Source organism: Bufo bufo, chromosome 11 (assembly GCF_905171765.1).
Source record: "Bufo bufo chromosome 11, aBufBuf1.1, whole genome shotgun sequence".
Taxonomy (NCBI): domain Eukaryota; kingdom Metazoa; phylum Chordata; class Amphibia; order Anura; family Bufonidae; genus Bufo; species Bufo bufo.
The window spans coordinates 11,220,205-11,246,812 of record NC_053399.1 but is presented as its reverse complement, the minus strand read 5'-3'; the positions used below and the strand labels follow the sequence as shown (position 1 = coordinate 11,246,812).

The 26,608-nt window shown below is 43.6% G+C and overlaps 2 protein-coding genes across 2 annotated transcripts in view; one reads left to right on the top strand and one right to left on the bottom strand.

The window, feature by feature from the left end:
- Positions 1–6,152, top strand: part of TXNDC16 (thioredoxin domain containing 16) — a 75,666-nt gene extending 69,514 nt beyond the window's left edge. The window contains exon 22 of the transcript XR_005774719.1: positions 6,128–6,152. The gene's annotated coding sequence lies outside the window, so the exon portion shown is untranslated. The remainder of the gene's footprint in view (positions 1–6,127) is intronic.
- On the bottom strand, positions 1,553–26,310 carry PTGER2 (prostaglandin E receptor 2). The gene is made up of 2 exons (XM_040411153.1): positions 25,182–26,310; positions 1,553–2,813 (listed from the first exon to the last, which is right to left on the bottom strand). Exons 1-2 carry the CDS (start codon positions 25,992–25,994, stop codon positions 2,547–2,549), a joined length of 1,080 nt encoding a protein of 359 aa, XP_040267087.1. The 5' UTR covers positions 25,995–26,310; the 3' UTR covers positions 1,553–2,546.
- Between the last annotated feature and the right edge of the window lie 298 nt (positions 26,311–26,608).

The window sequence follows — 26,608 nt, the reverse complement described above, 5'->3', positions numbered from 1 at the left end:
GGTTTGGAGGGAGTGGGGAGAAAATGGCAGGTAAGAGGTTAAGGACAGTGCTGGGAGGGGAGTGGCTGGTAGGAGGGGGAAGATAGTTCAAAGGCGGGAAAGGGGCCATTTTTAGTGGGCACAGTGAAGCGATCAGTCACCCACCCGCCCTGTTGTATGTCAGGGGTCACAAGTGGGGAGGGGGGGTTTGTGTTGGTACAACTGGGGGTCTGGTCGGTGGCTGCCATTAGTTGGCCGGGTCATTCCTTTGTCTTGGCGGTTGGGGGGTCCTTGGAGGGGGTGGTGAGGGAGCCAAGTGGACTCCTCAGGCCTTGGAATCGGAAGGGTAAGATTGCGGGAATCTGCCCAGGTTTGAACAATTCTGCCTCTGAGCTGGCGGCTAGACGGCTAGAGGTAATTTAGTTGAAGGGAGGGGCAGATTTCCACCAGGTTTTGGGGCTTCAAGGACCCTCCCCATTTAGGAATGTTTTGGGGTCGTTGAGGGGCCTGCATGCGCAGCCAGCCTCCATTCATTTCTATGGGGCCTCCTAAAATCGCCAAGCACAGGCTCGACTATTTCCGTCAGGCCCATTGAAGTGGGAGCGATGGCTGTGCATGCGCAGTGCGCTCCCATTCACTTCTGTGGGGTGAGCGCTTGGTGGTGGCCGGAACCGGAGTCTTCCAGCCATCACTTTGCCCGCTCTGTTCTCGATTTAGGTGTGGGGGGGGACCCACACCTATCAGACACTGGGGGTATATCCTAGCAGTATGTCCCCATTGTCTGAGATGAGACTACCCCTTTAATGCCTATTCCCGAAAGTCTGAGAGGCTCCTGGGAAAAGGGGAGTCTTCCAGGATTCCCGGAAGAGCTCATGAACGGCCTCTTCCTCCTGGAAAACATTCCTCCATGAGCGCTAATTGTAGATGGCGCCAGGATACTGCAGTCTCGGTGGCAGTGGGGCCTGCAGTATCCCGGCACATTGCCGGTGCCCATAACTGTCCTGAGGAGTGTGTGATGCATCTCAAAATGAAGCGTGCTTACATAGGGAAGGTGGGGGGGTTAAAAGGGGACAGGCACACGTGTGGAAAAATTTTGGTGCACCACTTTGTGTGCCATACTATCTGTTCTCTCGCGAGCCAAAGTTGTCAAGTATGATTTAAAGGGTTCATAGTATCAGGACAGTCCTTGTCCTATGTCCTTTTAGGGCCCATGGACACCAAAGAGGGTGTTTCCCTTCAGGGTCGGACTTGCCCACCAGAGTACAATCTGGTGGGCCCAAGCTCTGACAATAATGGACCCCTGATTAAACAGGGCCCTTAAGGTCCTATATACACATAGGGTGGGTCCTCAGAATAATTTCCTCTGGTGGGCCCAAGAAACTTCAGTCCTTCGATGACTCTACTCCCACCTAGGGAATCTGCCCAGGTTTGCACAATTCTGCCTCTGAGCTGGCGGCTATACGGCTAGAGGTAATTTAGTTGAAGGGAGGGGCAGATTTCCGCCATGATTTGGGGCTCCAAGGACCCTCCCCGTTTAGGAATATTTTTGGGTCGTTGAGGGGCCTGCAAGGTCCTATATACACATAGGGTGGGCCCTCAGAATAATTTCCTCTGGTGGGCCCAAGAGACTTCAGTCCTTCGATGTTTCCTTTTATAAGCCAGTATGGAGGTCCAATCTGGTGGACCAAAGCCACCCATCTATTTCATGGACATGCCACCATGTAATACTACAAAAATGTCTGACTGGTTGTGGCTTCTGGCCATGTCAACTGGTTGTTGAGGTTTCTGATACAATGGCGGTCATCTCAATAGGGGTTGTCTCTGAACCGCCTTAAATAATGCCCACTGAGAAGTCAAGTTTTTGCGTTTCGGATCTGGTTGAGCTGGTCCACAATATTCTCCTGCGTCAAATTTTTTTTCCATATGAACAGATACTGTATATTGATATACTAACCCAAAAATCAATGGCCCCCTTCCTGCCCTGTGGTAAGTGATCTGCTGCAAAGCCAGATTCAGGTGGGGTTGTCTTCTGACTCTACTCCCACCTAGGTTCTCCTCTGGACCAGTCCGACCATGTTTAACCTTGTACTGTTGTATAACTACCCAAAGTTTTGTAGAAATGCCCCTTTTTTATGACCATGTCTCTTTTGTGGATCAGTTCGTAGAACAAGTCAAGTGGATATTGGGAACCTTGACCAGTATGCAGTAGGTCGTCTGTGATCGAGCCAGTGCTGATGTGACGGTACCTAAAACCAGCCTTGGGAAACCATAAATATGGAGTCCTAAAACATCTAAAATGGCTTGTGTCCCTCACTTATGCTCTCCCGTTGTCTGTTTCACAGCCCATACCATGTTCCTCCATGATGGATTCTGTGGCCGCTGACTGTGTGAACCGATTTATTATAGCTCCTGAAGGTTCTGATAATCTCTCATGTACTTTCCTTGGCCATGACCCGAGTACCTTCGCCTGTCATATATTATACGTTTGTAGTTTATTATACGGTTTAAATGACTAGGTGTCTGTTTTTTTTTGTCATTGTCAGCCATTTTGCCCCCATGCGATTTTGTCATTTCTTTTGGGAAATCCCATACGTAGTGTCGAGCTTGGTGGTGGTGGACAGTCGAGTACTGAGGGAAGGAGAGTTTCTGATGCTCCTCATGTTAATCGAGCTCCGACAGCACAGAACCGAGCGCATCAGCCGGAGCACAGAGGGTCGTAGTATGGTAAAGATCCACGGGTCAATAATCGAATTGACCGATATAAATCTTAAGGCTAAAAGGTCCATTTTGTCATCTCCTTTATCGCTATCGACTCTGTTAATGTAGGCCCGTACCTGAAAAACATAAAGTGCAAAATTCACGTAAGGTTGGTTGAGCGATATCTGGGTGGCAGAATACTTCATTAAAGGGGTCCTCCGGGACTTCATTAGGTCATCAATATCGGGGCTCTTACACATGGCACAGCAAACTGAATTGATGTTGTTGAGGCACTGTATGGTATGTTCATGTCTTTGCTCCGTGGCACTGTAGGACACTATTACCAGGTCACAGTACGGTGCTACTAGGTAAGCTGTATACAGTACAATTATACACCTGCATGAGATTATTTAGGAACTGTATGGCACTACAATGTCACCACTATACAGTACTTTTTATGGGCATTATATGGCGCCACTGTGCAACAATATCATGTGAACACCATATGACGTATTATTTGGCCTCATAGCACACCATTATTTGGGTTGAGTTAAGGCAGTTCATACCGAAAAGGATATTCCCCCATTCCCCTCCTTTTTAGCCAAGGGCCCTTCAGTCCTGTATCTGATATATTTTGATTAGATGTAGGTTTTAGATTATTTTATTTTTTTATTTTTTTGTTTTTGGTTTTACGCACAGGGAGTTTTTGAGACTTCCACAGGATAGGTCACCAGTGTCTGATTGGTGGAGTTCTGACACCTGACACCCCTACTGATCAATGGATGGAGCTGGAAGCAGAAGGCTCCTTCCTCGGTGTAGGTTCTGGTGCCCACATATGAATTCACATGAATGGGCGTTGAGCTGCATGGTTACTACACAGTGAATGGAGACTTATGATTCCAGCTCTGCCTTCTTTATGGTCTCAGGTGCCACAGCTGAACAGTGGGGGTGTCAGATCCTCACCAATCAGATCTTGATAACCTATCCTGTGGAAGTCCCGAAAAACCTGTTTAATATATTATAAACCTACTGCGAATCTAAATGTATCAGACGCAGGACAGAATGGCCCTTGGCCAAAACGAGGGAAGAGGTGTAAAATCCTTCCCAGTAGGATTTGTCATAATTCAGCACAAATGAATAACGGTGAGCTATGTGCCTAAATAATACCGCCATATAGTGTTCACATAATATTGTCTGTGTCTACATATTACCACCATAGAGTGCCTGTAAAAGTGCCCACATCATAATGCCATAGAGTACTTAGGTGTATAATTATACCATATAGTAGTGCCCAGCTAATAGTGTCATATAGTGCCACATAGGAAACACATAACCCCGCTATACAGTGCCTAAACAGCACCAATTCAGTTTGGAGGACATTTGAAGCAGACCTACCTGTTGGAGGGGAGACCCTTGTGGATGCCATAGAACAATGACCCATTTTTTGATATTTTAGTGTCCCTAAAAGTTAATATTTTTCCTTCTGAAATTTAGAACCAGGATGCCTTGCTGCAAGGTCACAAGCTGAAATTTCTATTAGGCCTCATGTGCACTACCGTGTCTGTACTGCACTCGGCAAACCACGGATCCCCAAAATACTGATATTTTCCATTTGCAATCTGCATTTTTCTCACTCCTGTTATAAAAAAAAATCACTATTATTGCAATACTGACAAGAATAGGACATGTTCTATAATCTGCAGAATTTTTAATTGTTTTTCCTAACCCATAGAAATGAATGGGTCTGTGTGTAATCCTCCAAAAATGCAGATCGGACATGGATACATGATCCGGCCGTGTGTGTGAGGCCTTAGGCAGTAGACTGGGGAGTACTCCATGAAGTGTAAAAAGGGAATGGTGTCAATTTAATTATCGATTTAAGCCTGATACTTATGGAGGTTCTCGTCCAGTTTCATGAATAAATAAAGGAGAAAGAGAATGCATTTGTTGATTAACCCCCGGAAGAGCTTTATGGTCCTAAAACCTCATTAACAGGCTGGAAAATAACCATAAAACTGGTCACAGGAGATCTGGTCGCTCCCCATTACATGATGCTTTTCTTTGCTCAGACGGCTTTACATAAGTTGTCTGCAAATAATTGACATATAAAGGACCCATTAGTCTTTCCGGGAAAAGTTTTGAAAAGATTTTCTTCTGTAAGAATTTCTAATGTCTATTTTATCCGGTTAAGTAGCCCAACATCAATTCCGACACAAAAATCTGATATTTTGATTCCACTTCTGAGAACATTTCTTGTCTGCTGGTTGCCCTTGGAAACAGACAGCGGTTTAGCTCCACCCTGTTGTCAGTCATGTGATGTAACTGCTTAAGACTGTCATCTGAGTTCCCACAGTGCACTGCTCTCCACAGAGTTTTAAATGTTGCTTTAGACCTGATTGGAGAAGAAATATCTTGTAGTTTAATACTAGTGTGAGATAAACGGGTCAGACCCCTTCTGTACAGCAAGGTGGTATGTCCTAGCAATGTGCCATCACTAAGGGAGCATTCACACGACCGTGTTTTTCTTCCGTGTCCGTTCCGCAATTTTTGCGGACAATGCACGGACCCATTCATTTCTATGGGTCCGAGAAAATTGCGGGATGCCTTTTATTCTCATCCGTGTGCTGTCCGTTCTGTGTGTCCGTTCCTTTTATTTTAGAACATGTCCTATACTTGGCCGCAAATTGCGGTCCGTGGCCCCATAGAAAGTCATTGGGTCCGTGAAAAACTGATAGCACACGGAAATGCATCCGTATGTCATCCGTTTTTTGCGGACCCCTGGACTTAAAACATTCTAGGAAACCCCATTTCATGCCGACTTCCGTGCTCATGGAGCGTCCCCATCACCATGGGAACGCCTCCATACTAGAATGTACTGTCGGATTTGAGAATTACGTTGAAATCGCAATGCGATTAATATAACTTAAAGTAATCGCATTGCGATTTCAACTTAGAGCTGGGTTTCTAATGGGTCAGCTTGCTAGAATTAACAATATGGAATATAGCAGTGCTAAGTTGAAATCGCAATGCAATTACTTCAAGTTATATTAATCGCATTGCGATTTCAACTTAGACCTGGTTTACTATGGTTGGCTTGGTAGAATTAGCGAAGATGAGGAATGGACATTTAAATTTGTCAATTTTAACCCTTCCGTTTTTTTTGCGGACCGTGAAAAACGGATGACACACGGAAGCACCACGTCCGTATTATACGGACTTACGGAACGGAAACGGAAAGATAACTGAAGACATACGGAACACACGGATCCGTGATTTGCAAAACCAATATGGTCGTGTGAATGCTCCTTACTGTGCAGGCAGGGGAACACCCCTTTAAAGTAAAAGGCAAAATTTGACAGGTGCTTTAATGCACCCATATCACACAAAAAAAATCTGAAATTGTAATGCATTAAGTGATAAAATGCTCTAAATTAACTTTTCTTGTTTTTAGGTGACGAGGTAAACACCTCTGCCATGGGGTCTGCCCTTGTTCCCCTGCTATTGGGCGCTACCTGTGTTAAAACAAGGAATAACTAAATTAAAAACAAAGGACGGAAGGTATGTAGAAGAGAATAAAGGGCTAGCCGACTGCCTTAATGAATACTTCTGTTCAGTTTTTACAAAAGAAAAAGGAGAAGGACCTCCACTAGAAAGAATGACTTAAATCGTTTGATGCATGTATCTTTACAGAGGAAGATGTTCTAAGTTTGCTGTCTAAGGTGAAGACAGATAAGTCACAGGGGCCTGATGAGATACACCCAAAATTATTAAAAGAGCTTAGTGGTGAACTGGCAAAACCGTTAACAGATTTATTTAACCAATCATTAGTAACAGGAGTCGTCCCGGAAGATTGGAAATTGGCAAATGTCGTGCCCATTCACAAGAAAGGTAGTAGGGAGGAATCGAGCAACTATAGACCAGTGAGTCTGACATCAATAGTAGGCAAATTAATGGAAACCCTATTAAAGGATAGGATTGTGGAACATCTAAAATCCCATGGATTGCAAGATGAAAAACAACATGGGTTTACTTCAGGGAGATCATGTCAAACAAATCTTATAGATTTTTTTGACTGGGTGAATAAAATAATAGACGGTGGAGGTGCAGTAGACATCGCATATCTAGATTTTAGTAAGGCTTTTGACACTGTCCCACATAGAAGACTTATCAATAAACTGCAGTCATTGAGCATGGACTCCCATATTGTTGAGTGGATTAGGCAGTGGCTGAGTGACAGACAACAGAGGGTTGTAGTCAATGGAGAACATTCAAAACAAGGTAATGTTACCAGTGGGGTTCCACAGGGATCTGTACTGGGACCGATTTTGTTTAATATCTTCATAAGTGATATTGCAAAAGGCCTCGCTGGTAAGGTTTGTCTTTTTGCTGATGACACAAAGATATGTAACAGGGTTGATGTTCCTGGAGGGAAACGCCAAATGGAAAAGGATTTAGGAAAACTAGAAGAATGGTCAGAACTCTGGAAACTGAAATTTAATGTGGATAAGTGCAAGATAATGCACCTGGGGCGTAAAAACCCAAGGGCAGAATATAGAATATTTGACACAGTCCTGACCTCAGTATCTGAGGAAAGGGATTTAGGAGTAATTATTTCAGAAGACTTAAAGGTGGGAAGACAATGTAATAGAGCAGCACGAAATGCCAGCAGAATGCTTGGATGTATAGGGAGAGGTATAAGCAGTAGAAAGAGTGAAGTGCTTATGCCGCTGTACAGAACACTGGTGAGACCTCACTTGGAGTATTGTGCGCAGTACTGGAGGCCATATCTCCAGAAGGATATAGATACTCTAGAGAGAGTTCAGAGAAGAGCTACTAAACTAGTACATGGATTGCAGGATAAAACTTACCAGGAAAGGTTAAAGGACCTTAATATGTATAGCTTGGAAGAAAGAAGAGACAGAGGGGATATGATAGAAACTTTTAAATACATAAAGGGAATCAACTCGGTAAAGGAAGAGAGCATATTTAAAAGAAGAAAAACTACCACAAGAGGACACAGTTTTAAATTAGAGGGGCAAAGGTTTAACAGTAATATAAGGAAGTATTACTTTACTGAGAGAGTAGTGGATGCATGGAATAGCCTTCCTGCAGAAGTGGTAGCTGCAAATACAGTGAAGGGGTTTAAGCATGCATGGGATAGGCATAAGGCCATCCTTCATATAAGATAGGGCCGGGGGCTATCCATAGTATTCAGTATATTGGGCAGACTAGATGGGCCGAATGGTTCTTATCTGCCGACACATTCTATGTTTCTATGTTTCTATGTTACCTCCCTTTTTACCTCTACTATCGGATCTCACACCTACCATTGAGCCTGGCCCTACAATATCACTCCGGCAGGTAGGTCTAATACATTCTGTTAGCGCAGCAACCTCCGGTACCACTGTGTGCTGTGTCCGCATCTGTAGTTCCATTCCGAAGCCCCGCAAAAGAATAAGGCAAGAATAGGCATTTCTATCATAGGGCCGGCCATGTTCGGTCCGAAAAAAGCAGAACGCACACAGCCGGTATCTGTGCGTTGTGGATGAGCAATTTGCGGACCGCAAAACACTTACAGACGTCTGAATGGACCCTTAAGGTGATTCTATCGTTTTGTGGTCTTGATGAAAAAAACTAACTAATTAAAAGAATGAAAAGCAGAAGTCTGAATGTGATGCCATGTGCCGTGCTTTTGCTATGTGCGTTCATGCTTTGCAGACAGAGTTCAGGTTGGCACTCCACGGAGATGGCACCCTGCCCTCACTAACCTCCAGAGACCCTGCCTGATATACCATTCCACCCTTCATTACCACACTGGTGTACTGTACAGTGATCCCTCAAGATACAATATTTTCAACATACAATGGTCTTTTCTGACCCATCGTAAGTTGAAACCAGACTCAACATACAATGTCTCAGACTCAGATCCAACCAATCAAGGCCATTTATTTGGTAAAATAGCCGTATGAGTTACTAGTTAGCAGCTATTACTGACTGTTATATGTAAGGACTTGTTTTATCTGTCTTAGTTATCTGCTTATTTTTCTTAAATCTTAATTTTCTCTTATCTTGAATGACATTTTGGGGCTTTGGAACCAATGACTCAACTTACAATGGTTTCAACATACAATGGTCGTCCTAGAACCAATCAATATTGTATCTTGAGGGACCCCTGTATATAGCCAGAGCAGGGAGCCCGAGGACAGGCACTGGGGCATTTGCAGGCTCTCCTCATGTTGGAGGTTTCTTGATTTGGAGGCACAGCTTGAAATGTCTCGTGTACGTGCCACATCTGTAAAGCGCACGTAACATTTTACAAAAATCTGTCTGGGTCAGATGCTGTGGCCAATGTAGAAAGTTTAAAGGCTATGGACACCTTTTGGAGGCAATTTGTTTATGATGGCATTTTTCTCATTTTTCGCTAAAAATCTTTTTAATTTGGCCCTTATTAAAAATATTGAGCCATTCTGTCACAAAGGGTCAACAGTTTTTTTGAACTGTGTGACTTTCACTTTATGCCCAATAAACCTCATCTCTAAGCTACTGAGAGGTCATAGACACCTATTTAAGCCACATTCTAAGAAGTAAGATAAGAACTGAGCTATAACGAGTGTTTATAATGTCAGAGAGCAGAGATAAGGAGCCCACCAGCGCCCTGATTTGAAATAAGTACAATGCAATAATAAAGGTGTACATAGCCTTGAAGGCACAAATATGTCTCCGATGGGACATTTTACTTATTTTGCAATACTTCTGTTCGCCTTTGATGTGGAGCTGTCAGCAGTGACTGGCCTGCTTGTTGACGGCCTCTGCATGAATATCACTGACATTTAAAAGGTACTAATGAGTCTGATTTTATATTTGATAGTCATTTTATTACCTCTTCACTGACAGAGAATGAATCCATCTAAAATTTCAATACAATTCATGTTAGTGGATGTGAGTCAAAATAAAATCTATAAACTTTATTCATATGCACAAAAAGCCTATAAACGTACAAAAAAGAAAATGATAATGGAATAAAATAGAGAGACACCAACCCTCAGAGGGGAGACCACGTTATGTATACAGTGTACTCGATAAGTAGCAATCAGCTCAGACAGGGGTGCACCACCATTGTCTCAGGCAGCACCAGGTAGGGGCAAGAGGGGGGCAGCGGAAGGGCCATGGGCAATAAGCGCTTTCATTGTGGCCGTTTCAGTTTTCGCCTCAGGAAGCAGAAAGGCTAGGTGCACCCCTGAGCGCAGATATGTACTGAGCTGCAATTGCAGCATCTCAGATTTAATTCTCACGCCATACTGCCACTGTCAGAAATCTAAAAATTGCCAATCCACCATATAGAATGTGGACTCGCACGGAGCGCGGCCTTCTCTTCAAATAGCTGATCGGCAGGGGTCCCGGGAGTCAGACCCCCCGCCGATCTGATATTGATGACCTGTCCTGAGGATAAGCCATCAATAGTAAAATTCGGACAACCCCTTTAAGGCTAGCAGGACATTGACGGCTATAAGGACTGCACAGCCGCATCCAATCCACTCCACGATGATGACTTTTTGGAAAGGAGGACGTCTTGATTTTTTTCCCAGATGAAGAGCTTTTATTAAAAAAGAAAATGAGCAAAACAAAGAACTGGAAAATGCCTGAGCCGGATAAGACTTTTCTGTAAACTTTATTTTTTTTTCAACTCTTCTTCAAAAACAATATTTACACGGGACGAAATACAAATCTAAAGAACAAACCCGTGTTCTTCTGCAAGTTAGGACATCATAAGGAAGCTGGGAGGCATTCATTATTATTTTAGATTTCTCTTGGCACAGTGAGGTTCTTTTAATCCAGCACTTGATGATACTCCATGTCTGATAATCCAGTGCTCTCATTGTGCCCTACACATGATTACTGTCCGCGCATGCACGACCTGTACCCTCGCTATAGCTGAAGGACTTCTGGTTGCTGTACACAGCAAAAACGCAGAGTATATAGTGTATCACACATATTGTGTAGGTGGTAAGGCTGAGGGCCTTGCACTTGGGGCCCAAGACCCTTTCTCCTTAAAAACCTTTTCTGATTCCCCTCCTGTATCCAATCCACCCATAGAGTTGAGCCCAGCACGCTGGTGTCAGATGGTGTTATCATGCCAAACTTCTGCATTAACTGCTGGAATTAGGGGGGTACACAGAAGTAACAGGGCCCCATATCAATTGGTAACATAGGGCCCCAGAAAGGGAACCTGTCATCAACTTAGGGCTGACCTCACTGAGGGCAGCATAAAATAGTGACAGACGCGCTGATTTCAGCGGTGTGTCACACATGAGCTAAAAGTAAGTGGTTGCCGAGAACCAGCATCATAATCATTGCAGCCCAGGCCTTGAAAAGAGTCAAATCTACTTGAGAAGAGTCATGGTTATTCATAATCTCCTGCTCTCCCCGACCATCTGCTGATGATTGTCAGTTCTCTCCTAGAGAGAAAGGGAGAAAACTAGGTAGAAGACGGTCAGTCATCAGCAGGTGGGCGGGAGAGCAGGACTTCATGAATATCCATGACTCTTCTCAGGTGGCCGGGACTCTTTTGTCGCTGTGAGGTTAATACCGCCATACTCTTAACCACCTCTTAACTACGCCATGCTCTTAACTATGACCCCCTTGCTTGGCTGTTCTCAGAACGCCATAAAAATGAATGGAGCATGCTGGGAGTCGTAGTTTCACCACAGCTGGAGTGCTGGAGGTGAGCCGTCACTGACCTAGGGGTTGACTTTGTCCGTGTCTGCTCTCCCAAAATACCACCCATTAAAATTGGAGAAGGAGCCAACCTAGACTGGGCGCAGGCAGCAAGCTCTGCCTCTGTGGTTTACACTTGGCTGGTTCGTAATGTGCAAGAGAAAGTTCTGCCACATTAGAGGAAAGCCTGATCTACACAATATTACATGTGTTTTATGTGTCACAATTCCATCTTTCTAAAGCTCTGGAATCATTCATAGATGGAGCCTGAAATATCATCCCTTCCCAGACTGACCAAGCCAGTGACTCCTCTGAATCATAGATGACTAGTCGATGTCCTCTCCCCTCCTGCCCTGACACCTCTGCACTTATTCATTCTTCGGTTTAGAGCCATGCAGGGGGCTTACTGTTACAAGTAGTAATTACCCCGCAAACTCCCCCTCCCCATTACTGACCACGCTCATGGCAAAATGATTTCCTTTTTTTATGAAAAATTCCTGGCCGCTAATTTCCTGTTTCTTTACTTGCGTAGTATGTGAAATATTTAAAGTAACGGTTTGTGTTTGAACACCATTTTATAGTTTACATATAGATACAGTCTACAGAATAATCTGAGTATATTACTTATTCTGTACTTATCCTGAGTTACATCCTGTATTATACTCCAGAGCTGCACTCACTATTCTGCTGGTGCAGTCACTGTGTACATACATTACTGATCCTGTACTGATCCTGAGTTACATCCTGTATTATACCCCAGAGCTGCACTCCCTATTCTGCTGGTGCAGTCACTGTGTACATACATTACATTACTTATCCTGTACTGATCCTGAGTTGCATCCTGTATTATACTCCAGAGCTGCACTCACTATTCTGCTGGTGCAGTCACTGTGTACATACATTACTTATCCTGTACTGATCCTGAGTTATATCCTGTATTATACTCCAGAGCTGCACTCCCTATTCTGCTGGTGCAGTCACTGTGTACATACATTACTTATCCTGTACTGATCCAGAGTTACATCCTATATTATACTCCAGAGCTGCACTCACTAGTCTGCTGGTGGAGTCACTCTGTAAGTACATTACATTACTTATCCTGTACTGATCCTGAGTTACATCCTGTATTATACTCCAGAGCTGCACTCACTATTCTGCTGGTGCAGTCACTGTGTACATACATTACTTATCCTGTACTGATCCTCAGTTATATCCTGTATTATACTCCAGAGCTGCACTCACTATTCTGCTGGTGCAGTCACTGTGTACATACATTACTTATCCTGTACTGATCCTGAGTTACATTCTGTATTATACTCCAGAGCTGCACTCACTATTCTGCTGGTTCAGTCACTGTGTACATACATTGCATTACTTATCACGTAGTGAACCTGAGTTACATCCTTTATTTTATTATTGTGTACTATAGTAAATGCAGCTCTGGAGTAAATAGTTAAAGGGGTCCAGGGTTACAAAAGCATGGCTGCTTTCTTCACGGACCAAACTAGTGCATATCTATGTTGTTTTTCCATTGACTTGCTGAATAATACGGCAGCACAAGCAGAATTTCTTGCATTGTCTTGGTTTACCGCATGTAGAATAACATAATGTCATGCTTGGTAAATGTGCGTGACTTATCAGAGCTGCAGTGATGAATGAACCACATGAAAAAACATCGTAAAATGATATAATTGCATCTCAGACCAACCAGGAATAGACTCTATTGAGTCTTTGGTCTGGGTATGCTGCTGGACTTAAAGGGGCACACCACAAAAACAGACAAGTCATTAAAAACATTTTACAGGGTTTGAACCCCAATTTGAAATTCCTTATTACCTTATTACCTATAAGGGTACTTTCACACTTGCGGCAGAGGATTCCGGCAGGCAGGATACCAAAGGATGGCATTGGATCCATCTGAAAAATGCATTGAAATACCGGATCCATCTCTCTGGTGTCCTCCGGAAAAACGGATCCGACATTTTATATTTTTCACAGATTTAAAGGTCTGCACATGCACGGACCGGAAGAACGGATCCGTCAATGCGGAAATTTTAAGGCACTAATACATTTCAATGGAAATGAATGCCGAACCCGGGATTTCGGGAAGTGTTCAGGATTTTTGGCCGGAGAGAAAAATACAGCATGCTGCGGTATTTTCTCCAGCCAAAAAACGTAAGAGGGACTGAACGGATGCATCCTGAACGGATTGCTCTCCATTCAGAATGCATTAGGATAAAACTGATCAGTTTTTTCCGGTATTGAGCCCCTAAGACGGAACTCATTGTCGGAAAAGAAAAACGCAAGTGTGAAAGGAGAGGGCAGAGACTTGGGTGTTGGGTTTTATTTCGCCATAAGATCTCAAAACGGACCTCCGACCATTCCACACCAATTAGCGATAGTTTTTTCCTTGCTGTGACCACCCAAGGGGATTCTACCGATGTTATCATCTGACATGCCAGATGTTTGTAAAAACTGGAAACTTCCCTTTAAGTAAACATTGTAGTTAGATCTCAATCTTAAGAAACAGACCGCATGCCGCTTATTACACTGATGTTAAAGCTGATAAGCTGGAGTAGCAAAGACTTCCATATGTGATCTGCTAATTACATGCCATATGACTCCACCCCTCATAACATTCGGTGACAAAGTTTAATTAAAGGGGACCTTTCATTAGTTTTGATGACCCTGAACTGCTGTAACAGCTATATACTACCATACAGTGCTCAAGTAATACCACCACCATACAGTGTTCCCTGCATAAAAAATGTCCCTCAAGACCAGAGAGGAGGGGCGGCCGCTAAAATCCCAAGGCAGTTGTCTGCTGAATAGTGCAATGCTATCCAATGCATAATGCTACCATACAGTGCTCAAATAATTCCACCGTCATACAGTGACCAAAAAAAACTGCAAAACAGATGTTTTAAAGGGCACTTGTCATCATTTTTGACAATCCTTAAACACTATAATCTCTATATAGAGACCAGGAGAGATATTCGGAACATAAGTATAGATAGAGAGACTTCTCCTTAAGTGTCCGCAGGGTGGTTCTTCAGCAGACAAGTGTCTGTCATCTTGAAAATTACAAATATTAGTACACTACATTGGTAAATGCAATTGACACTATATGGCTAAACCCTCACTCTGATATTAAAAATGAGACTTCCGCCAATATATTCTTGTATCAAGACCATACTGGAGCCCGCGCACCTCGTAAAGGTCTCTCATAGTGGCACGGGACCTAACGCTAACCTACCTGTGCCATATGGGCAATTACAGGGGCATGAGGTCCGACACACAGCGAACTCCCAGGTTACCTCCAGCGTGAAATCACACATACAATGGGAGGAGGACGAAGGCTGTGAGTCCCACTTATCACTGACTCGCCGCACAGGTGCACCTAGGTACTACTCAACCTATTTCATATCAGAGTGAGGGTTTAGCCATGTATTGTCAATTGCATTTACCAATGTAGTGTACCAATTTTAGTAATTTTTAGTTTTGTATAATTATTACATCCGCACATTTGGCTATCCTGTTTTGGATGTCCTTGTGGTACATGTGGTCCGTTGCAGGCATCCTCCATTGTATGCATTTTCGCTGGGGATTGCTGTTAGCCACGGATCACATGTGCAGGATTTGCTCCCCCAGCTAGAAATGCGCAGCAGCATTTGGGGTTTTGAGCATTTTTCTGCCTTTTTGTGGCCACTGTGTTCTGTTTGTCTGTATGTCTGTCATCTTGGCAGAAAACCCTCTCATCCAGGGAACTTGAATGATGCAGGATGGGATTCTCACTGAGATCATAGGACACTGAAGAAACACCCAGCGGAGAGTTTGCACATGGTGCAGGAGTTGGGGAATCTGTCACCAGCTGTTTACATAGACACGTAGCTGTGGTTCCCCTGATTAAAACACAGTTTTTCTTTTGTTGATCAGAGGCTCTGTTCCCGAGTTAAGCACATTTTTATTAATATGCAAATTAGGCCTTCAGTGCAATGAGGGTGTCGCTGTAGCTCTTGTTGCACCCAAGCTCCACTCCTTTCTGTGGCCAGTCCTTCCCTCACTGCTTTGATTGACACGACCAGGCAGTGCTAAAGCAGCGAGGCAGGGGCTGGCTACAGAAATGTGTGGAGTTTGGGTGCAGCAAGGGCAACGATGATGCCCTCATTGCACCAAAGGTCTAATTTACATATCAAAAACTGAGCCTCAGATCAACAAAACAAAACCAGCGTTTTAATCAGGTGAACCTGAACCACAGCTATGTGTCTATGCAAACAGTTTGATTGGAAGGTCTCTAGTGACAGATTCCCTTTAAAATGTAGTTAAAACCTGTTGGTTTAGCTCTTATTTTGTCACCATATGGTGGTGGTATTACTTGAGCACTGTATGGTAGTATTATGTTTTCTGTGCCACTTAGGTAACGTGCAGTATGTTATTTTTGCAGTGCATGGTTATCTGGGCACTGTAGATCACTGTTGTTAGGCAGCTGTATGGCGCTGTTATTAGGGTACCACCCCGAATGGTGCTAAAAATTAGGTGCTAGATGGTTATTCGTACACATGGGGGGGGGGGGGGGGGCTTTTGCCAATATAAGGCCATTTCTGGCCAGAATCATTGCAGTATAGTTTTTGCTTTGGACTCTTGCTATGACCCTGATGATCACATTAGCGGGGGCTTTTGCGTTCGTCAAAGTAGTTGACTCTTTAAAGGGGTTCTCCAAGGTAGTGTTCTTTTTTAAATATAGAGATGGAATGGCTTAAAAAAAACATAGATCATTGCAAATAATAAATACCGGCACTGATCCCCCCCCTCCCCCCTTCCTGCTGACTTCGCGGTCCACAGGCTCGATACACAGGAAATCACTTGGACCTCCAACTTGACCAATCACTGGCTGTGGCGGGTCACTACTGTGGTCAGCGTGGATCAGCGCATTATAATGATTTTGGGGGGGTTAAATCATTGTGGGTGAGTATTTGATTAATTCTTTTATTTTTCCAACCCTGTTAAAAAAAAAAAAAAAAAAACCTGGGAAAACTCCTTTAATGATTGACGTTTCTGTGAGAAAATCTAGGAATGATGGATGTAATAAAGAAAGGGTGCTGAAGTTTACTGCCAGTGAGCGCTGGTCTGCAGCCAGAAACCGACGGCTTCAAAGCCAGCTATTTCACAACGGACATAAAACCGCTTGTGTGCGGAGTGACACACAGGAAGACGCGTGTCTCATTTAATGATGTCCCAAGGTTAAGTAACGCGAAGAGCAATTCCCCCCGAAATGTTCTCCTATACGGAGGCCGCTGGTCGTGTTCACACGTGCTGTTTGTTTTCCTTTTTAGCTGTGGTTTATGGTTCATCAAAACTGCCGAGGACGGGGATCCCGCTCACTGTTTGGGATATACTGGCATTATTAAAGGGACCACGCCCTATTCTTTTGTCAGGGCTGGCCACATTAGTCTCCCCTACTGAAGGGGGCGCCACCTGATGCAAAGTATTTGGTGGCGTCAGCGCTGTATAGCTTGATCATCCAGTGGGGTATTGGAAGCACAAGGGAAATTGCAAACATTGGGTTGATGTTCCGTGGCAGTAGCCTCCATTCTGTGGCTTTCGAGCGGTGGGAAATCTGTAACTCCCAGCATGTCTTGGGTCGCGTTGGAGAGCTACAGGTTGGAAACTACAATTCTATGGGAACACTAGGGGCATGGGTCTAATTAGGGCTCGTTCTGTGTGAAGTCTGTGCCCGTGCTGTGGACCGCAAATTGCAGTCCGCAATGCACGGGCACCGTCCGTGGGGCAGGCGCATGGGGATCGCAGACCCAACTTGAATAGGTCCGCGATCCTTCCGTTCCCCCAAAAGATAGAGCAAGTCCTATCTTTTTGCGGTGCGGAAGCATGGAACGGAACCCCAGAAAGCACTCCGTAGTGCTTCCGTAGTGTTCCATTCCGCACCGTTCCGCATCTCCGGATTTGCGAAACCCATTGAAATGAATGATGCGGAATGGCCACGAAACGGTGCCCGTGTATTGTGGATCCGCAAATGCAGTCCGCAATACGGCAACGGGCATCACACGTTCGTGTGAACGAGCCCTCACTCTAAAATACTGTCCCAGGGGCAAAGGTAAGCAAGTTCATTGCTGCAGGTTATGATGCTGCGCTGATGTTTTTAGTTGTTTTTTTTTGTTTTTTTTTAATCTTTATCTTTTCCTTTAAATGACCTACATTTTGCATGGCTGTTAACCACAGGATAGTGATGTATCGATAGCAAATCACTTGCATGTATTTCAAAGAGTAGGAGGTAGGTGTTGTCGGTGTTAGATAAGTAGATGATAATCTATGATATACTGTATGTGTATATGGTTTAAATGCTTATATGCTTTTTTATGCTGTTGTGCCGAAAGTAAGGAAATTCTCCGTATGATCTCTGCATTTTTAACAATGTGTAGCATGGGGACTTAATGGCTGCGGTCATACCAGCAGACCCTCCCTTCCCCCACACAGCAGTGAACGCAGTTATGTCCATTTCTGCTGAGATTCTTTTTTTGTTATATTATTGCTTCAATGCATGTCAAGTAAAAACTGTTTGGATTACAAGTCTACCGCCTTGTGTATGCAGCTCTGTGTAGTTTGAACCCGCACTTTATTTCACGCCCTCATCTTGATAACGTACAGGCAGTAGAAGAGGAGAGTGAGTGATGACTGCAGGATCAGACGACACAAAGGGCTTGTAACCACAGAGGCACATAGTTCTGCACCAGATAGGTAGGTATATCCAGTATATCCATACAGGTGATGCCTGTGACTTTGAAAGGTTCATTTATGGGCCATGGAGATTGGTCATTAGATTGGGGGGGAGGGTGGAGCGCGTGAAGCTTCATTTGTATTGTATTGCCTGTTTTACAACATTTTCTGAACACCTGGCAAATTGAGAATTCCAGTTTCCACACCAGCTTCGGGTGAATTCTTAAACCTTTTTTTTTTTTATATTCTTTACATTTTATTTCTGTTTGTGTTTTTCTGGTTCCTGCTGAAGCCTGAATTGTTCCTCTGCCAAACTATCGAGGTTTCATAAGATTAAGAGGGCAGCGACCTTCTGAGGTGCATGAGAAGATCACTTAATTTGGGTTGGTGGACTTCATGTGGCCATACAAGATCAATGAATATTGGTCACACCTGTATCATCATCCAACCAATGAACAGTCATCGAGGGTGTCCCGACCTTCCCCCTATGGTAGATGTGCAGCGTTGCGCTCCAGAGTTGGGGCACACTGCGAAGTGCACGAGAATGTATTTCTGTGTAAAACGTATTTACTGCATTTTGTATGCACAAGGTATTGATAGGCCATATCAATAGCCACCACTAGATGGGGCTGATGTCAACGGAACCACTACAAAAAGCAGGCCAGATGTAACATAAAGGTGTAGAGATAACCTGTCTAAAAGGACTTTTTGACCTGATGGCATCTATGTTGAGGTGTTGCCTCCAGTGCCTGGGCATAACAGTTTGGCCCATTGTGAGAAATACCTACCTACATACCAAGGCAGTGGACATGTAAGTACACCAACCTGTTAAAAAAAAAAAGGAGCAGAGTTTTTGACTGTCATTATTGGGGACCGCCCTGTGGTTGCATCGTATTGCCTAAAATGTACACCCCATGCCTGGATGCTTATGTCAAGGTCAGCTAGTAAAGTGCAGAGTAACATTCGTGTGTCCTGTTCTCTGACCCCCCCCCCCCCCCCCCCCCCACCTGTAGCTGCTTGGTTACTGAATACTCCATCCACTGCTGTCCCTGGATGGCACAGGGGGGTGATTGCATCTACTTCTCCAGGCTGCCTGTGAGGACCAGACATAAACTCTTTATAGGAAAGGACTTAAACTGTGGTAATGCAAAGTTGGACAAAACTGTCCAGACGTCCTTCTTGGGGTGCGCGCCGACAAAGGGGTCCTGTCCTTTTATACTGATCTTCCTGCAAAGTGCAGAGTACAGAAGAGACACTTTGGCCTGTTAATTACCTGTGCATTGCATGCTAAGAGCTGTTCTGATCTGTTTGCAATTGAATTCTTCAGTGAAGAACTGGTCTTCTGCACAACGGCCTCCTCATTGCTTCCTGCATTGCTACTACACTGCAAAGTGTTGGCATCATGACTGGCACCCTGCCTTGCACCTCAAAGCACCACTACCCATTCATTATGGAAACCAGGGGCCCCTCAAGCTTGTGGTCTCCGGGGTCTTCTGACATGCTACCAGTAACAAGTAGACGGTGGTAATCCGTGTGGGCTACTTGGGTTTCAGAATAAATTATGGTCATGGAGGCCGCCTCTTTGCAGAACCAGCGCCCCGACGGAGGCCCAGTGTATGTAATAGAGGAGCCATGAAACTTCACTGTGCAGTCTCCTCATCAGAAATCCTGGGCTTGATGAGTAACAGAACTGAAAGACTGGAAGCAGTTTATGTTGGCGCGGAGAAGTAAAGCTATTTTGAACAAAGACTAAATCCAAAAAAAGTAAAACAATAAGAAATTCCATCTCTGAGACGCAATTGCCATCCAAATCTGCTGGTTCTCTGAGCAAAATGTCTAAGGCTGTGTTCACATCAGGTTTTTGTCCCACATTTAATGTACACACATGAGGTGTACATTTAACATATGCCGTACAGTGGCATCTGTCACCATAGGGTTCCATTGTAAAAAAATAACACTAATACATTAACATATACGATTTTTTTCTGTAACATAGTAACATAGTAACATAGTACATAAGGCCGAAAAAAGACATTTGTCCATCCAGTTCGGCCTGTTATCCAGCAAGTATGTAAACCGCAGTGTACTATGCCTTTGCATCCTGTTTTTCCCAATGTATATGTTAAATATGATCTGAACGGCCCCTGAGCTACTTTACTAAACTATGTTTAAATGTATACAGTCAGGTCCATAAATATTGGGACATCGACACAATTCTAACATTTTTGGCTCTATACACCACCACAATGGATTTGAAATGAAGCAAACAAGATGTGCTTTACCTGCAGACTGTCAGCTTTAATTTGAGGGCATTTACATCCAAATCAGGTGAACGGTGCAGGAATTACAGCAGTTTGCATATGTGCCTCCCACTTGTTAAGGGACCAAAAGTAATGGGACAGAATAATAATCATAAATCAAACTTTCACTTTTTAATACTTGGTTGCAAATCCTTTGCAGTCAATTACAGCCTGAAGTCTGGAACGCATAGACATCACCAGATGCTGGGTTTCATCCCTGGTGATGCTCTGCCAGGCCTCTACTGCAGCTGTCTTCAGTTCCTGCTTGTTCTTGGGGCATTTTCCCTTCAGTTTTGTCTTCAGCAAGTGAAATGCTCAATCGGATTCAGGTCCGGTGATTGACTCAGACATTGCAGAACATTCCACTTCTTTCCCTTAAAAATCTCTTTGGTTGCTTTTGCAGTATGCTTTGGGTCATTGTCCATCTGCACTGTGAAGCGCCGTCCAATGAGTTCTGAAGCGTTTGGCTGAATATGAGCAGATAATATTGCCCGAAACACTTCAGAATTCATCCTGCTGCTTTTGTCAGCAGTCACATCATCAATAAATACAAGAGAACTAGTTCCATGGGCAGCCATACATGCCCACGCCATGACACTACCACCACCATGCTTCACTGATGAGGTGGTATGCTTAGGATCATGAGCAGTTCCTTTCCTTCTCCATACTCTTCTCTTCCCATCAGTCTGGTACAAGTTGATCGTGGTCTCATCTGTCCATAGGATGTTCTTCCAGAACGGTGAAGGCTTTTTTAGATGTCGTTTGGCAAACTCTAATCTGGCCTTCCTGTTTTTGAGGCTCACCAATGGTTTACATCTTGTGGTGAACCCTCTGTATTCACTCTGGTGAAGTCTTCTCTTGGTTGTTGACTTAGACACACATACACCTACCTCCTGGAGAGTGTTCTTGATCTGGCCAACTGTTGTGAAGGGTGTTTTCTTCCCCAGGGAAATAATTCTTCGCTCATCCACCACAGTTTGTTTTCCGTGGTCTTCCAGGTCTTTTGGTGTTGCTGAGATCACCGGTCCGTTCCTTCTGTTTAAGAATGTTCCAAACAGTTGTTTTTGGCCACGCCTAATGTTTTTGCTATCTCTTTGATGGGTTTGTTTCGTTTTTTCACCCTAATGATGGCTTGCTTTACTGATAGTGACAGCTCTTTGGATCTCATCTTGAGAGTTGACAGCAACAGATTCCAAATGCAAACAGCAGACTGGAAATGACCTCTGACCTTTTATCTACTCATTGTAATTGGGATAATGAGGGAATAACACACACCGGCCATGGAACCGCTGAGAAGACAATTGTCCCATTACTTTTGGTACCTTAACAAGTGGGAGGCACATATGCAAACTGTTGTAATTCCTGCACCGTTCACCTGATTTGGATGTAAATCCCCTCAAATTACAGCTGACAGTCTGCAGTTAAAGCACATCTTGTTAGTTTCATTACAAATCCATTGTGGTGGTGTATAGAGCCAAAAATGTTAGAATTGTGTCGATGTCCCAATATTTATGGACCTGGCTGTATATCAAAAGTCAGTCGGTAATATAGAAAGAATATGTAAAGAATTCATATAGGATTCATGTACACACTAACTTCACTATATTAATTACTTATCTTCTGTTGATCTTGACTAATATGCTTTAAAGCTGAACTCCCAATTCTGCAGACTTCAGAGCTGAAATCTCTCAATTTCCCTGCTTGTTCTGTGTGTACACAAATCGTACTGTGGTGAAATGTATTCACAGCAGTCAGTGTACTATCATCAGATGTATTAAAAACTACCCACTTCACTATAGCAGCTCAGCTAAGCTGTTACAGAATTGTAAATACAGCTCTGGAGTATAATACAACCTGTAACTGAGGATCAGTACTGCATAATGTAATGTATGTAAAGTAATGTACCTGTATGTACACAGTGACTGCACCAGCAGAATAGTGAGTGCAGCTCTGGAGTATAATACAGGATGTAACTCAGGATCAGTACAGGATAAGTAATGTATGTACACAGTGACTGCACCAGCAGAATAGTGAGTGCAGCTCTGGAGTACAATACAAGATGTAACCCATTATCAGCACATATAAATAATGCATTCATTTCACCAGTCAAACCCCAGTTTCTGCCAGTAGCTTTCTATTTTTGAATTGAAGCCAGAATTGTAGAATTGAGGACCTTATGCGAGGAGTAGGGGCTAAGTGCCCACTGATACCATACACCCCTTATAGCAAATTCCCTGCACGTCAGTAGCAATGTGCGTGCCTGTGATACATATAAAATATTTTAATTTTATTGGAAAGTTTATGGAAAATTAGGATGACCTAATTTGATTACACAAGCTTCCGATCAGTACATAGGGGATCCTACAAACATGATATACTGGATGTGTTAGAACTCGCCTCTTGATGCCTCGGGCAAAACTGTAAATTGTTATAGAAACTTTCAGCATAGAATGAAATGGGGAAGACGAGGCGAGCGTTACGGGGCCTGCTGGATCCGACCACAGAAATGTTTGGAGAAACATTAGTACAAGTTGTGGACAGCTGATTTCCTGTTTGTCTGTAGTAAGTGGTCTGTGTTAGAAGATGTTACTTCTCATGGTCGCTCCGGATTTTGTCACATGGAGAGAACGTGTTCTAACAGCTAGACATCAGAGTACGTGGCCATCTTGGGGTATACACAGAGGAGAGGAAACTCCATAGTAAATGATGGCCCCTCCATGTGATGGCTTATCCACCACTGCAGCCACCATCTCTTGATGAGACAGCCCGGCACATGCTCATCTTCCGCCTTCCATCCTCTGGTGAAGAGAAAGGTGACATAACCCCAAGGTTTAATTTCTTATCCTTTGGTTGCTGCACCAGTGGACCAGAAGAGCCTCCTGGTTCTAACCACCCATGAGGCAAGAGCATAGAAAAAAAGGACCTAGCCGAGCAGATGGCCCCTGTTAATGGTGCCCATAGCACTAAACAGGCAATTTCTATGATTTATGACCGTCAAATGCTTATTTTAGAAGCTGGGGTTTGACTGGTCAAATGAATGCATTTATCAGGTGCTAATTTGGATTTACATCCTGTATTATACTCCAGAGCTGCACTCACTATTCTTCTGGTGCAGTCACTGTGTACATACATTACATTACTTATCCTGTACTGATCCTGAGTTATATCCTGTATTATACTTAGGGCTGAAATTTCCCCAAATCCATCAGATTAGTATAACATAAATGATATATATGTGTCCTTGGACTCCACCGGAAGAATAGTGAGTGCAGCTCTGGAGTATAATACAGGATGTAACTCAGGATCAGTACAGGATAAGTAATGTATGTACATAGTAACTCCAATAGCAGAATAGTGAGTGCAGCTCTGGATTATAATACAGGATGTAACTTAGGATCAGTACAGGATAAGTAATGTAATGTATGTACACAGTGACTGTACCAGCAGAATAGTGAGTGCAGCTCTGGAGTATAATACAGGATGTAACTGAGGATCAGTACAGGATAAGTAATCTATGTACACAGTGACTGCACCAGCAGAATAGTGAGTGCAGCTCTGGAGTATAATACAGGATGTAACTCAGGATCAGTACAGGATAAGTAATGTATGTACACAGTGACTGCACCAGCAGAATAGTGAGTGCAGCTCTGGAGTATAATACAGGATGTAACTCAGGATCAGTACAGGATAAGTAATGTATGTACACAGTGACTGCACCAGCAGAATAGTGAGTGCAGCTCTGGGGTATAATACAGGATGTAACTCAGGATCAGTACAGGATAGGTAATATAACGTATGTACAAAACCTTTTATATAGATTATATCCATTCAGTATAAATTGTAAGATGTTGTTCAAAGGTAACATAGGTTGTAAAGTGTATTTTATGGGAGGGTTATACTAGACTGACTCACTGTGACAAAGTTCAGTGTGATTACTCCAAGAAACACTTTTGATGGCTGCCTGACAGTCACTACTAGTGCACGGGGTCTCTGACCATAGATGCAGTTGAAGTATCATTGTTTTATGTGAATTGATGTTTAGATACAGATGTAGCAGAGCTGGATGTGTCATTTTGACTCCCCACAATACACAGTGTAACATGATAATATAGATTTTGACTTGCTCTGTCTCTGTTTTAGATCTCTGAAAATGGAGCCAAATCTGTTGAATGTGCCCAACAATCATGTAAAGGGTGCACAGATCTGCTTAGAGGGTATTTGTCACATTGTATGGGCATTCACTGGTCTAAACTCATTCACAGGGCATTCTGCTAACGGAAAGCGCCGATATACAAAGGATCAAATCAAGGTCCCAGCAAATATAGACGCCTTCACAGTCCTGTCGCCTTATAGCTGCAATACCGCAAAATTAATGTCATGTCACATCTTACAATGACAGCACGTTACATTTTTGAAAAATTGTTCTCCAGATATGATCTGTCATTATCTGGATGAAAATTATTGGAAAAGTAAAAATGGGGTGCAAGTGTTGGGAGAAAAGGGCGGGCGGGTAAGGGAAAGGACTAACATTACATGAATGTAGTGCACCCTTGTTGCACCAGGATAAGGGTGAAGGATCACAAATGTCTCCAGTTTTACATAAGATAATTGATTTAGGTTTACAGGCAATCCTAACACAAGAGACATCAAAGGGTTAAATAACAAATTTGTCTTTGCTACATCTCCAAGAAATAGAAAGATTTCTCACATCTCATGATTTGAACTAAAAACCAGTAGAAAAGCTTCAGAATAACTTACCGTGAAAGGCACTGAGCAAATAATGAAGGTAATGGTCATGATAGACAGTAGTATGAGATGATCAATTTCTTCGGACATGGAAATCTGCTCCCGCTTGTTGGTCACCAGAGAGCCAACCCTCCGGGACTTTTGTCTTTTGTGCATCCTGACCAGACTGACTATGACCGTGAGGTTGCAGGACAGTACAGCTATGATGAGAATGAGAAGAAGGGCGGCATATAGCATGGAGTACACGTTGCTGATGTACCCATCCCTTTGTTGACCCCGCATGTTTATAAAGCACCAAGTCCCGGGACAGTATTGTATGAATTCTCCGAATCCCATAACTGGAAAGAGGCAGAATACGATGCAAAAGGAGTAGATAACGGGAAAGGTGATGATTCCACACCGCTTCTTGATGAACTTCTCATAAAAATAAGGATGCCCTATGGCCAATGCACGCTCCAAGGCCATGGCGAAGAGGACCATCATGGTGGCCAAGCTGAAAAAAGTCATGGCAAAGGCGAAATAATTGCAAAGATTCAAAGCCTTGAGTGTAAGTCTCTTAGTATAAGATACCAACACCACGGGGCTGATCATACAAGTGCCCAACAAATCTGTGATGACCAGACCAGTCACGAGGATGAAGAACAGCGAGATCTTGCCCCTGTTCCCTCTTCTGTGTGTCTCCAGTAAAACCAGCGCTATTAAGTTGCCCAAGACCCCTGCAGAGAACATCACGGCGCTGATAGCCGGACTCCCGTTGGGTCCTAAATGTATAGTGGACACACATCTGTTGTTGAAGGTAGTATCTAATTGACCTTCGTCCATCATGGTTCCAAAAGTCAACCCTTGGATTCTTAGCCACTACTGGTCCAGATCTTCAGGCACATGGCAGGTGAGTCCTCAATGCTGGGAAGACTGTGACTTGGGGAAGAAGAGGCATAACATGAGAAGCCTCTGACATCACACAGAACTTTCACTCCTCCCCGAAAACACACAACGAGGAAGAAGGAAAGTAACAGAAAAAAAAACAATGAGTTTACAGTTCTTGAAAGGTTCCATCCGTAAGAACATTTTCTCAGAGTATAGTCAAGTCTTCAGTGCTGGAGAGAAGATCTGGGAGCATCTCTACAGAGACAACGTCTGCTCCTCTGTGAAGAAGTTACAGAGAGTGTTTCAGCAGCTCTAGTTCCACGCTGCTTCTATCTCCTCCCACATCCCCTGCCCGCATCACGTTCTGTAGGGCGAGCCCCATTCAAAATCTAGTCAGTCATCATCCCTAATCACTGCACTAGGTGAAAGCTGAGATCTCTGAGTAATAAGAGGACTTTATAATCATGAGATCTAAAATCTGTCGCTGCAGGCGAATTAGATTGTTGGTTAAGAATTGCAGAACTTTCCCATTCCAGTGAATCACCCGGTGTAGATGTTACTTTAAATTTTGG

Bases quoted from the DNA above. Each gene is read 5' to 3' on its own strand.
- PTGER2 (XM_040411153.1), bottom strand. From the start codon at position 25,994: ATGATGGACGAAGGTCAATTAGATACTACCTTCAACAACAGATGTGTG. The intron at 2,814-25,181 runs GTAAGTTATTCT...TATGTTTTTCAG, and splicing joins TTTGCTCAGTGCCTTTCACG to GTACGGGCCTACATTAACAG.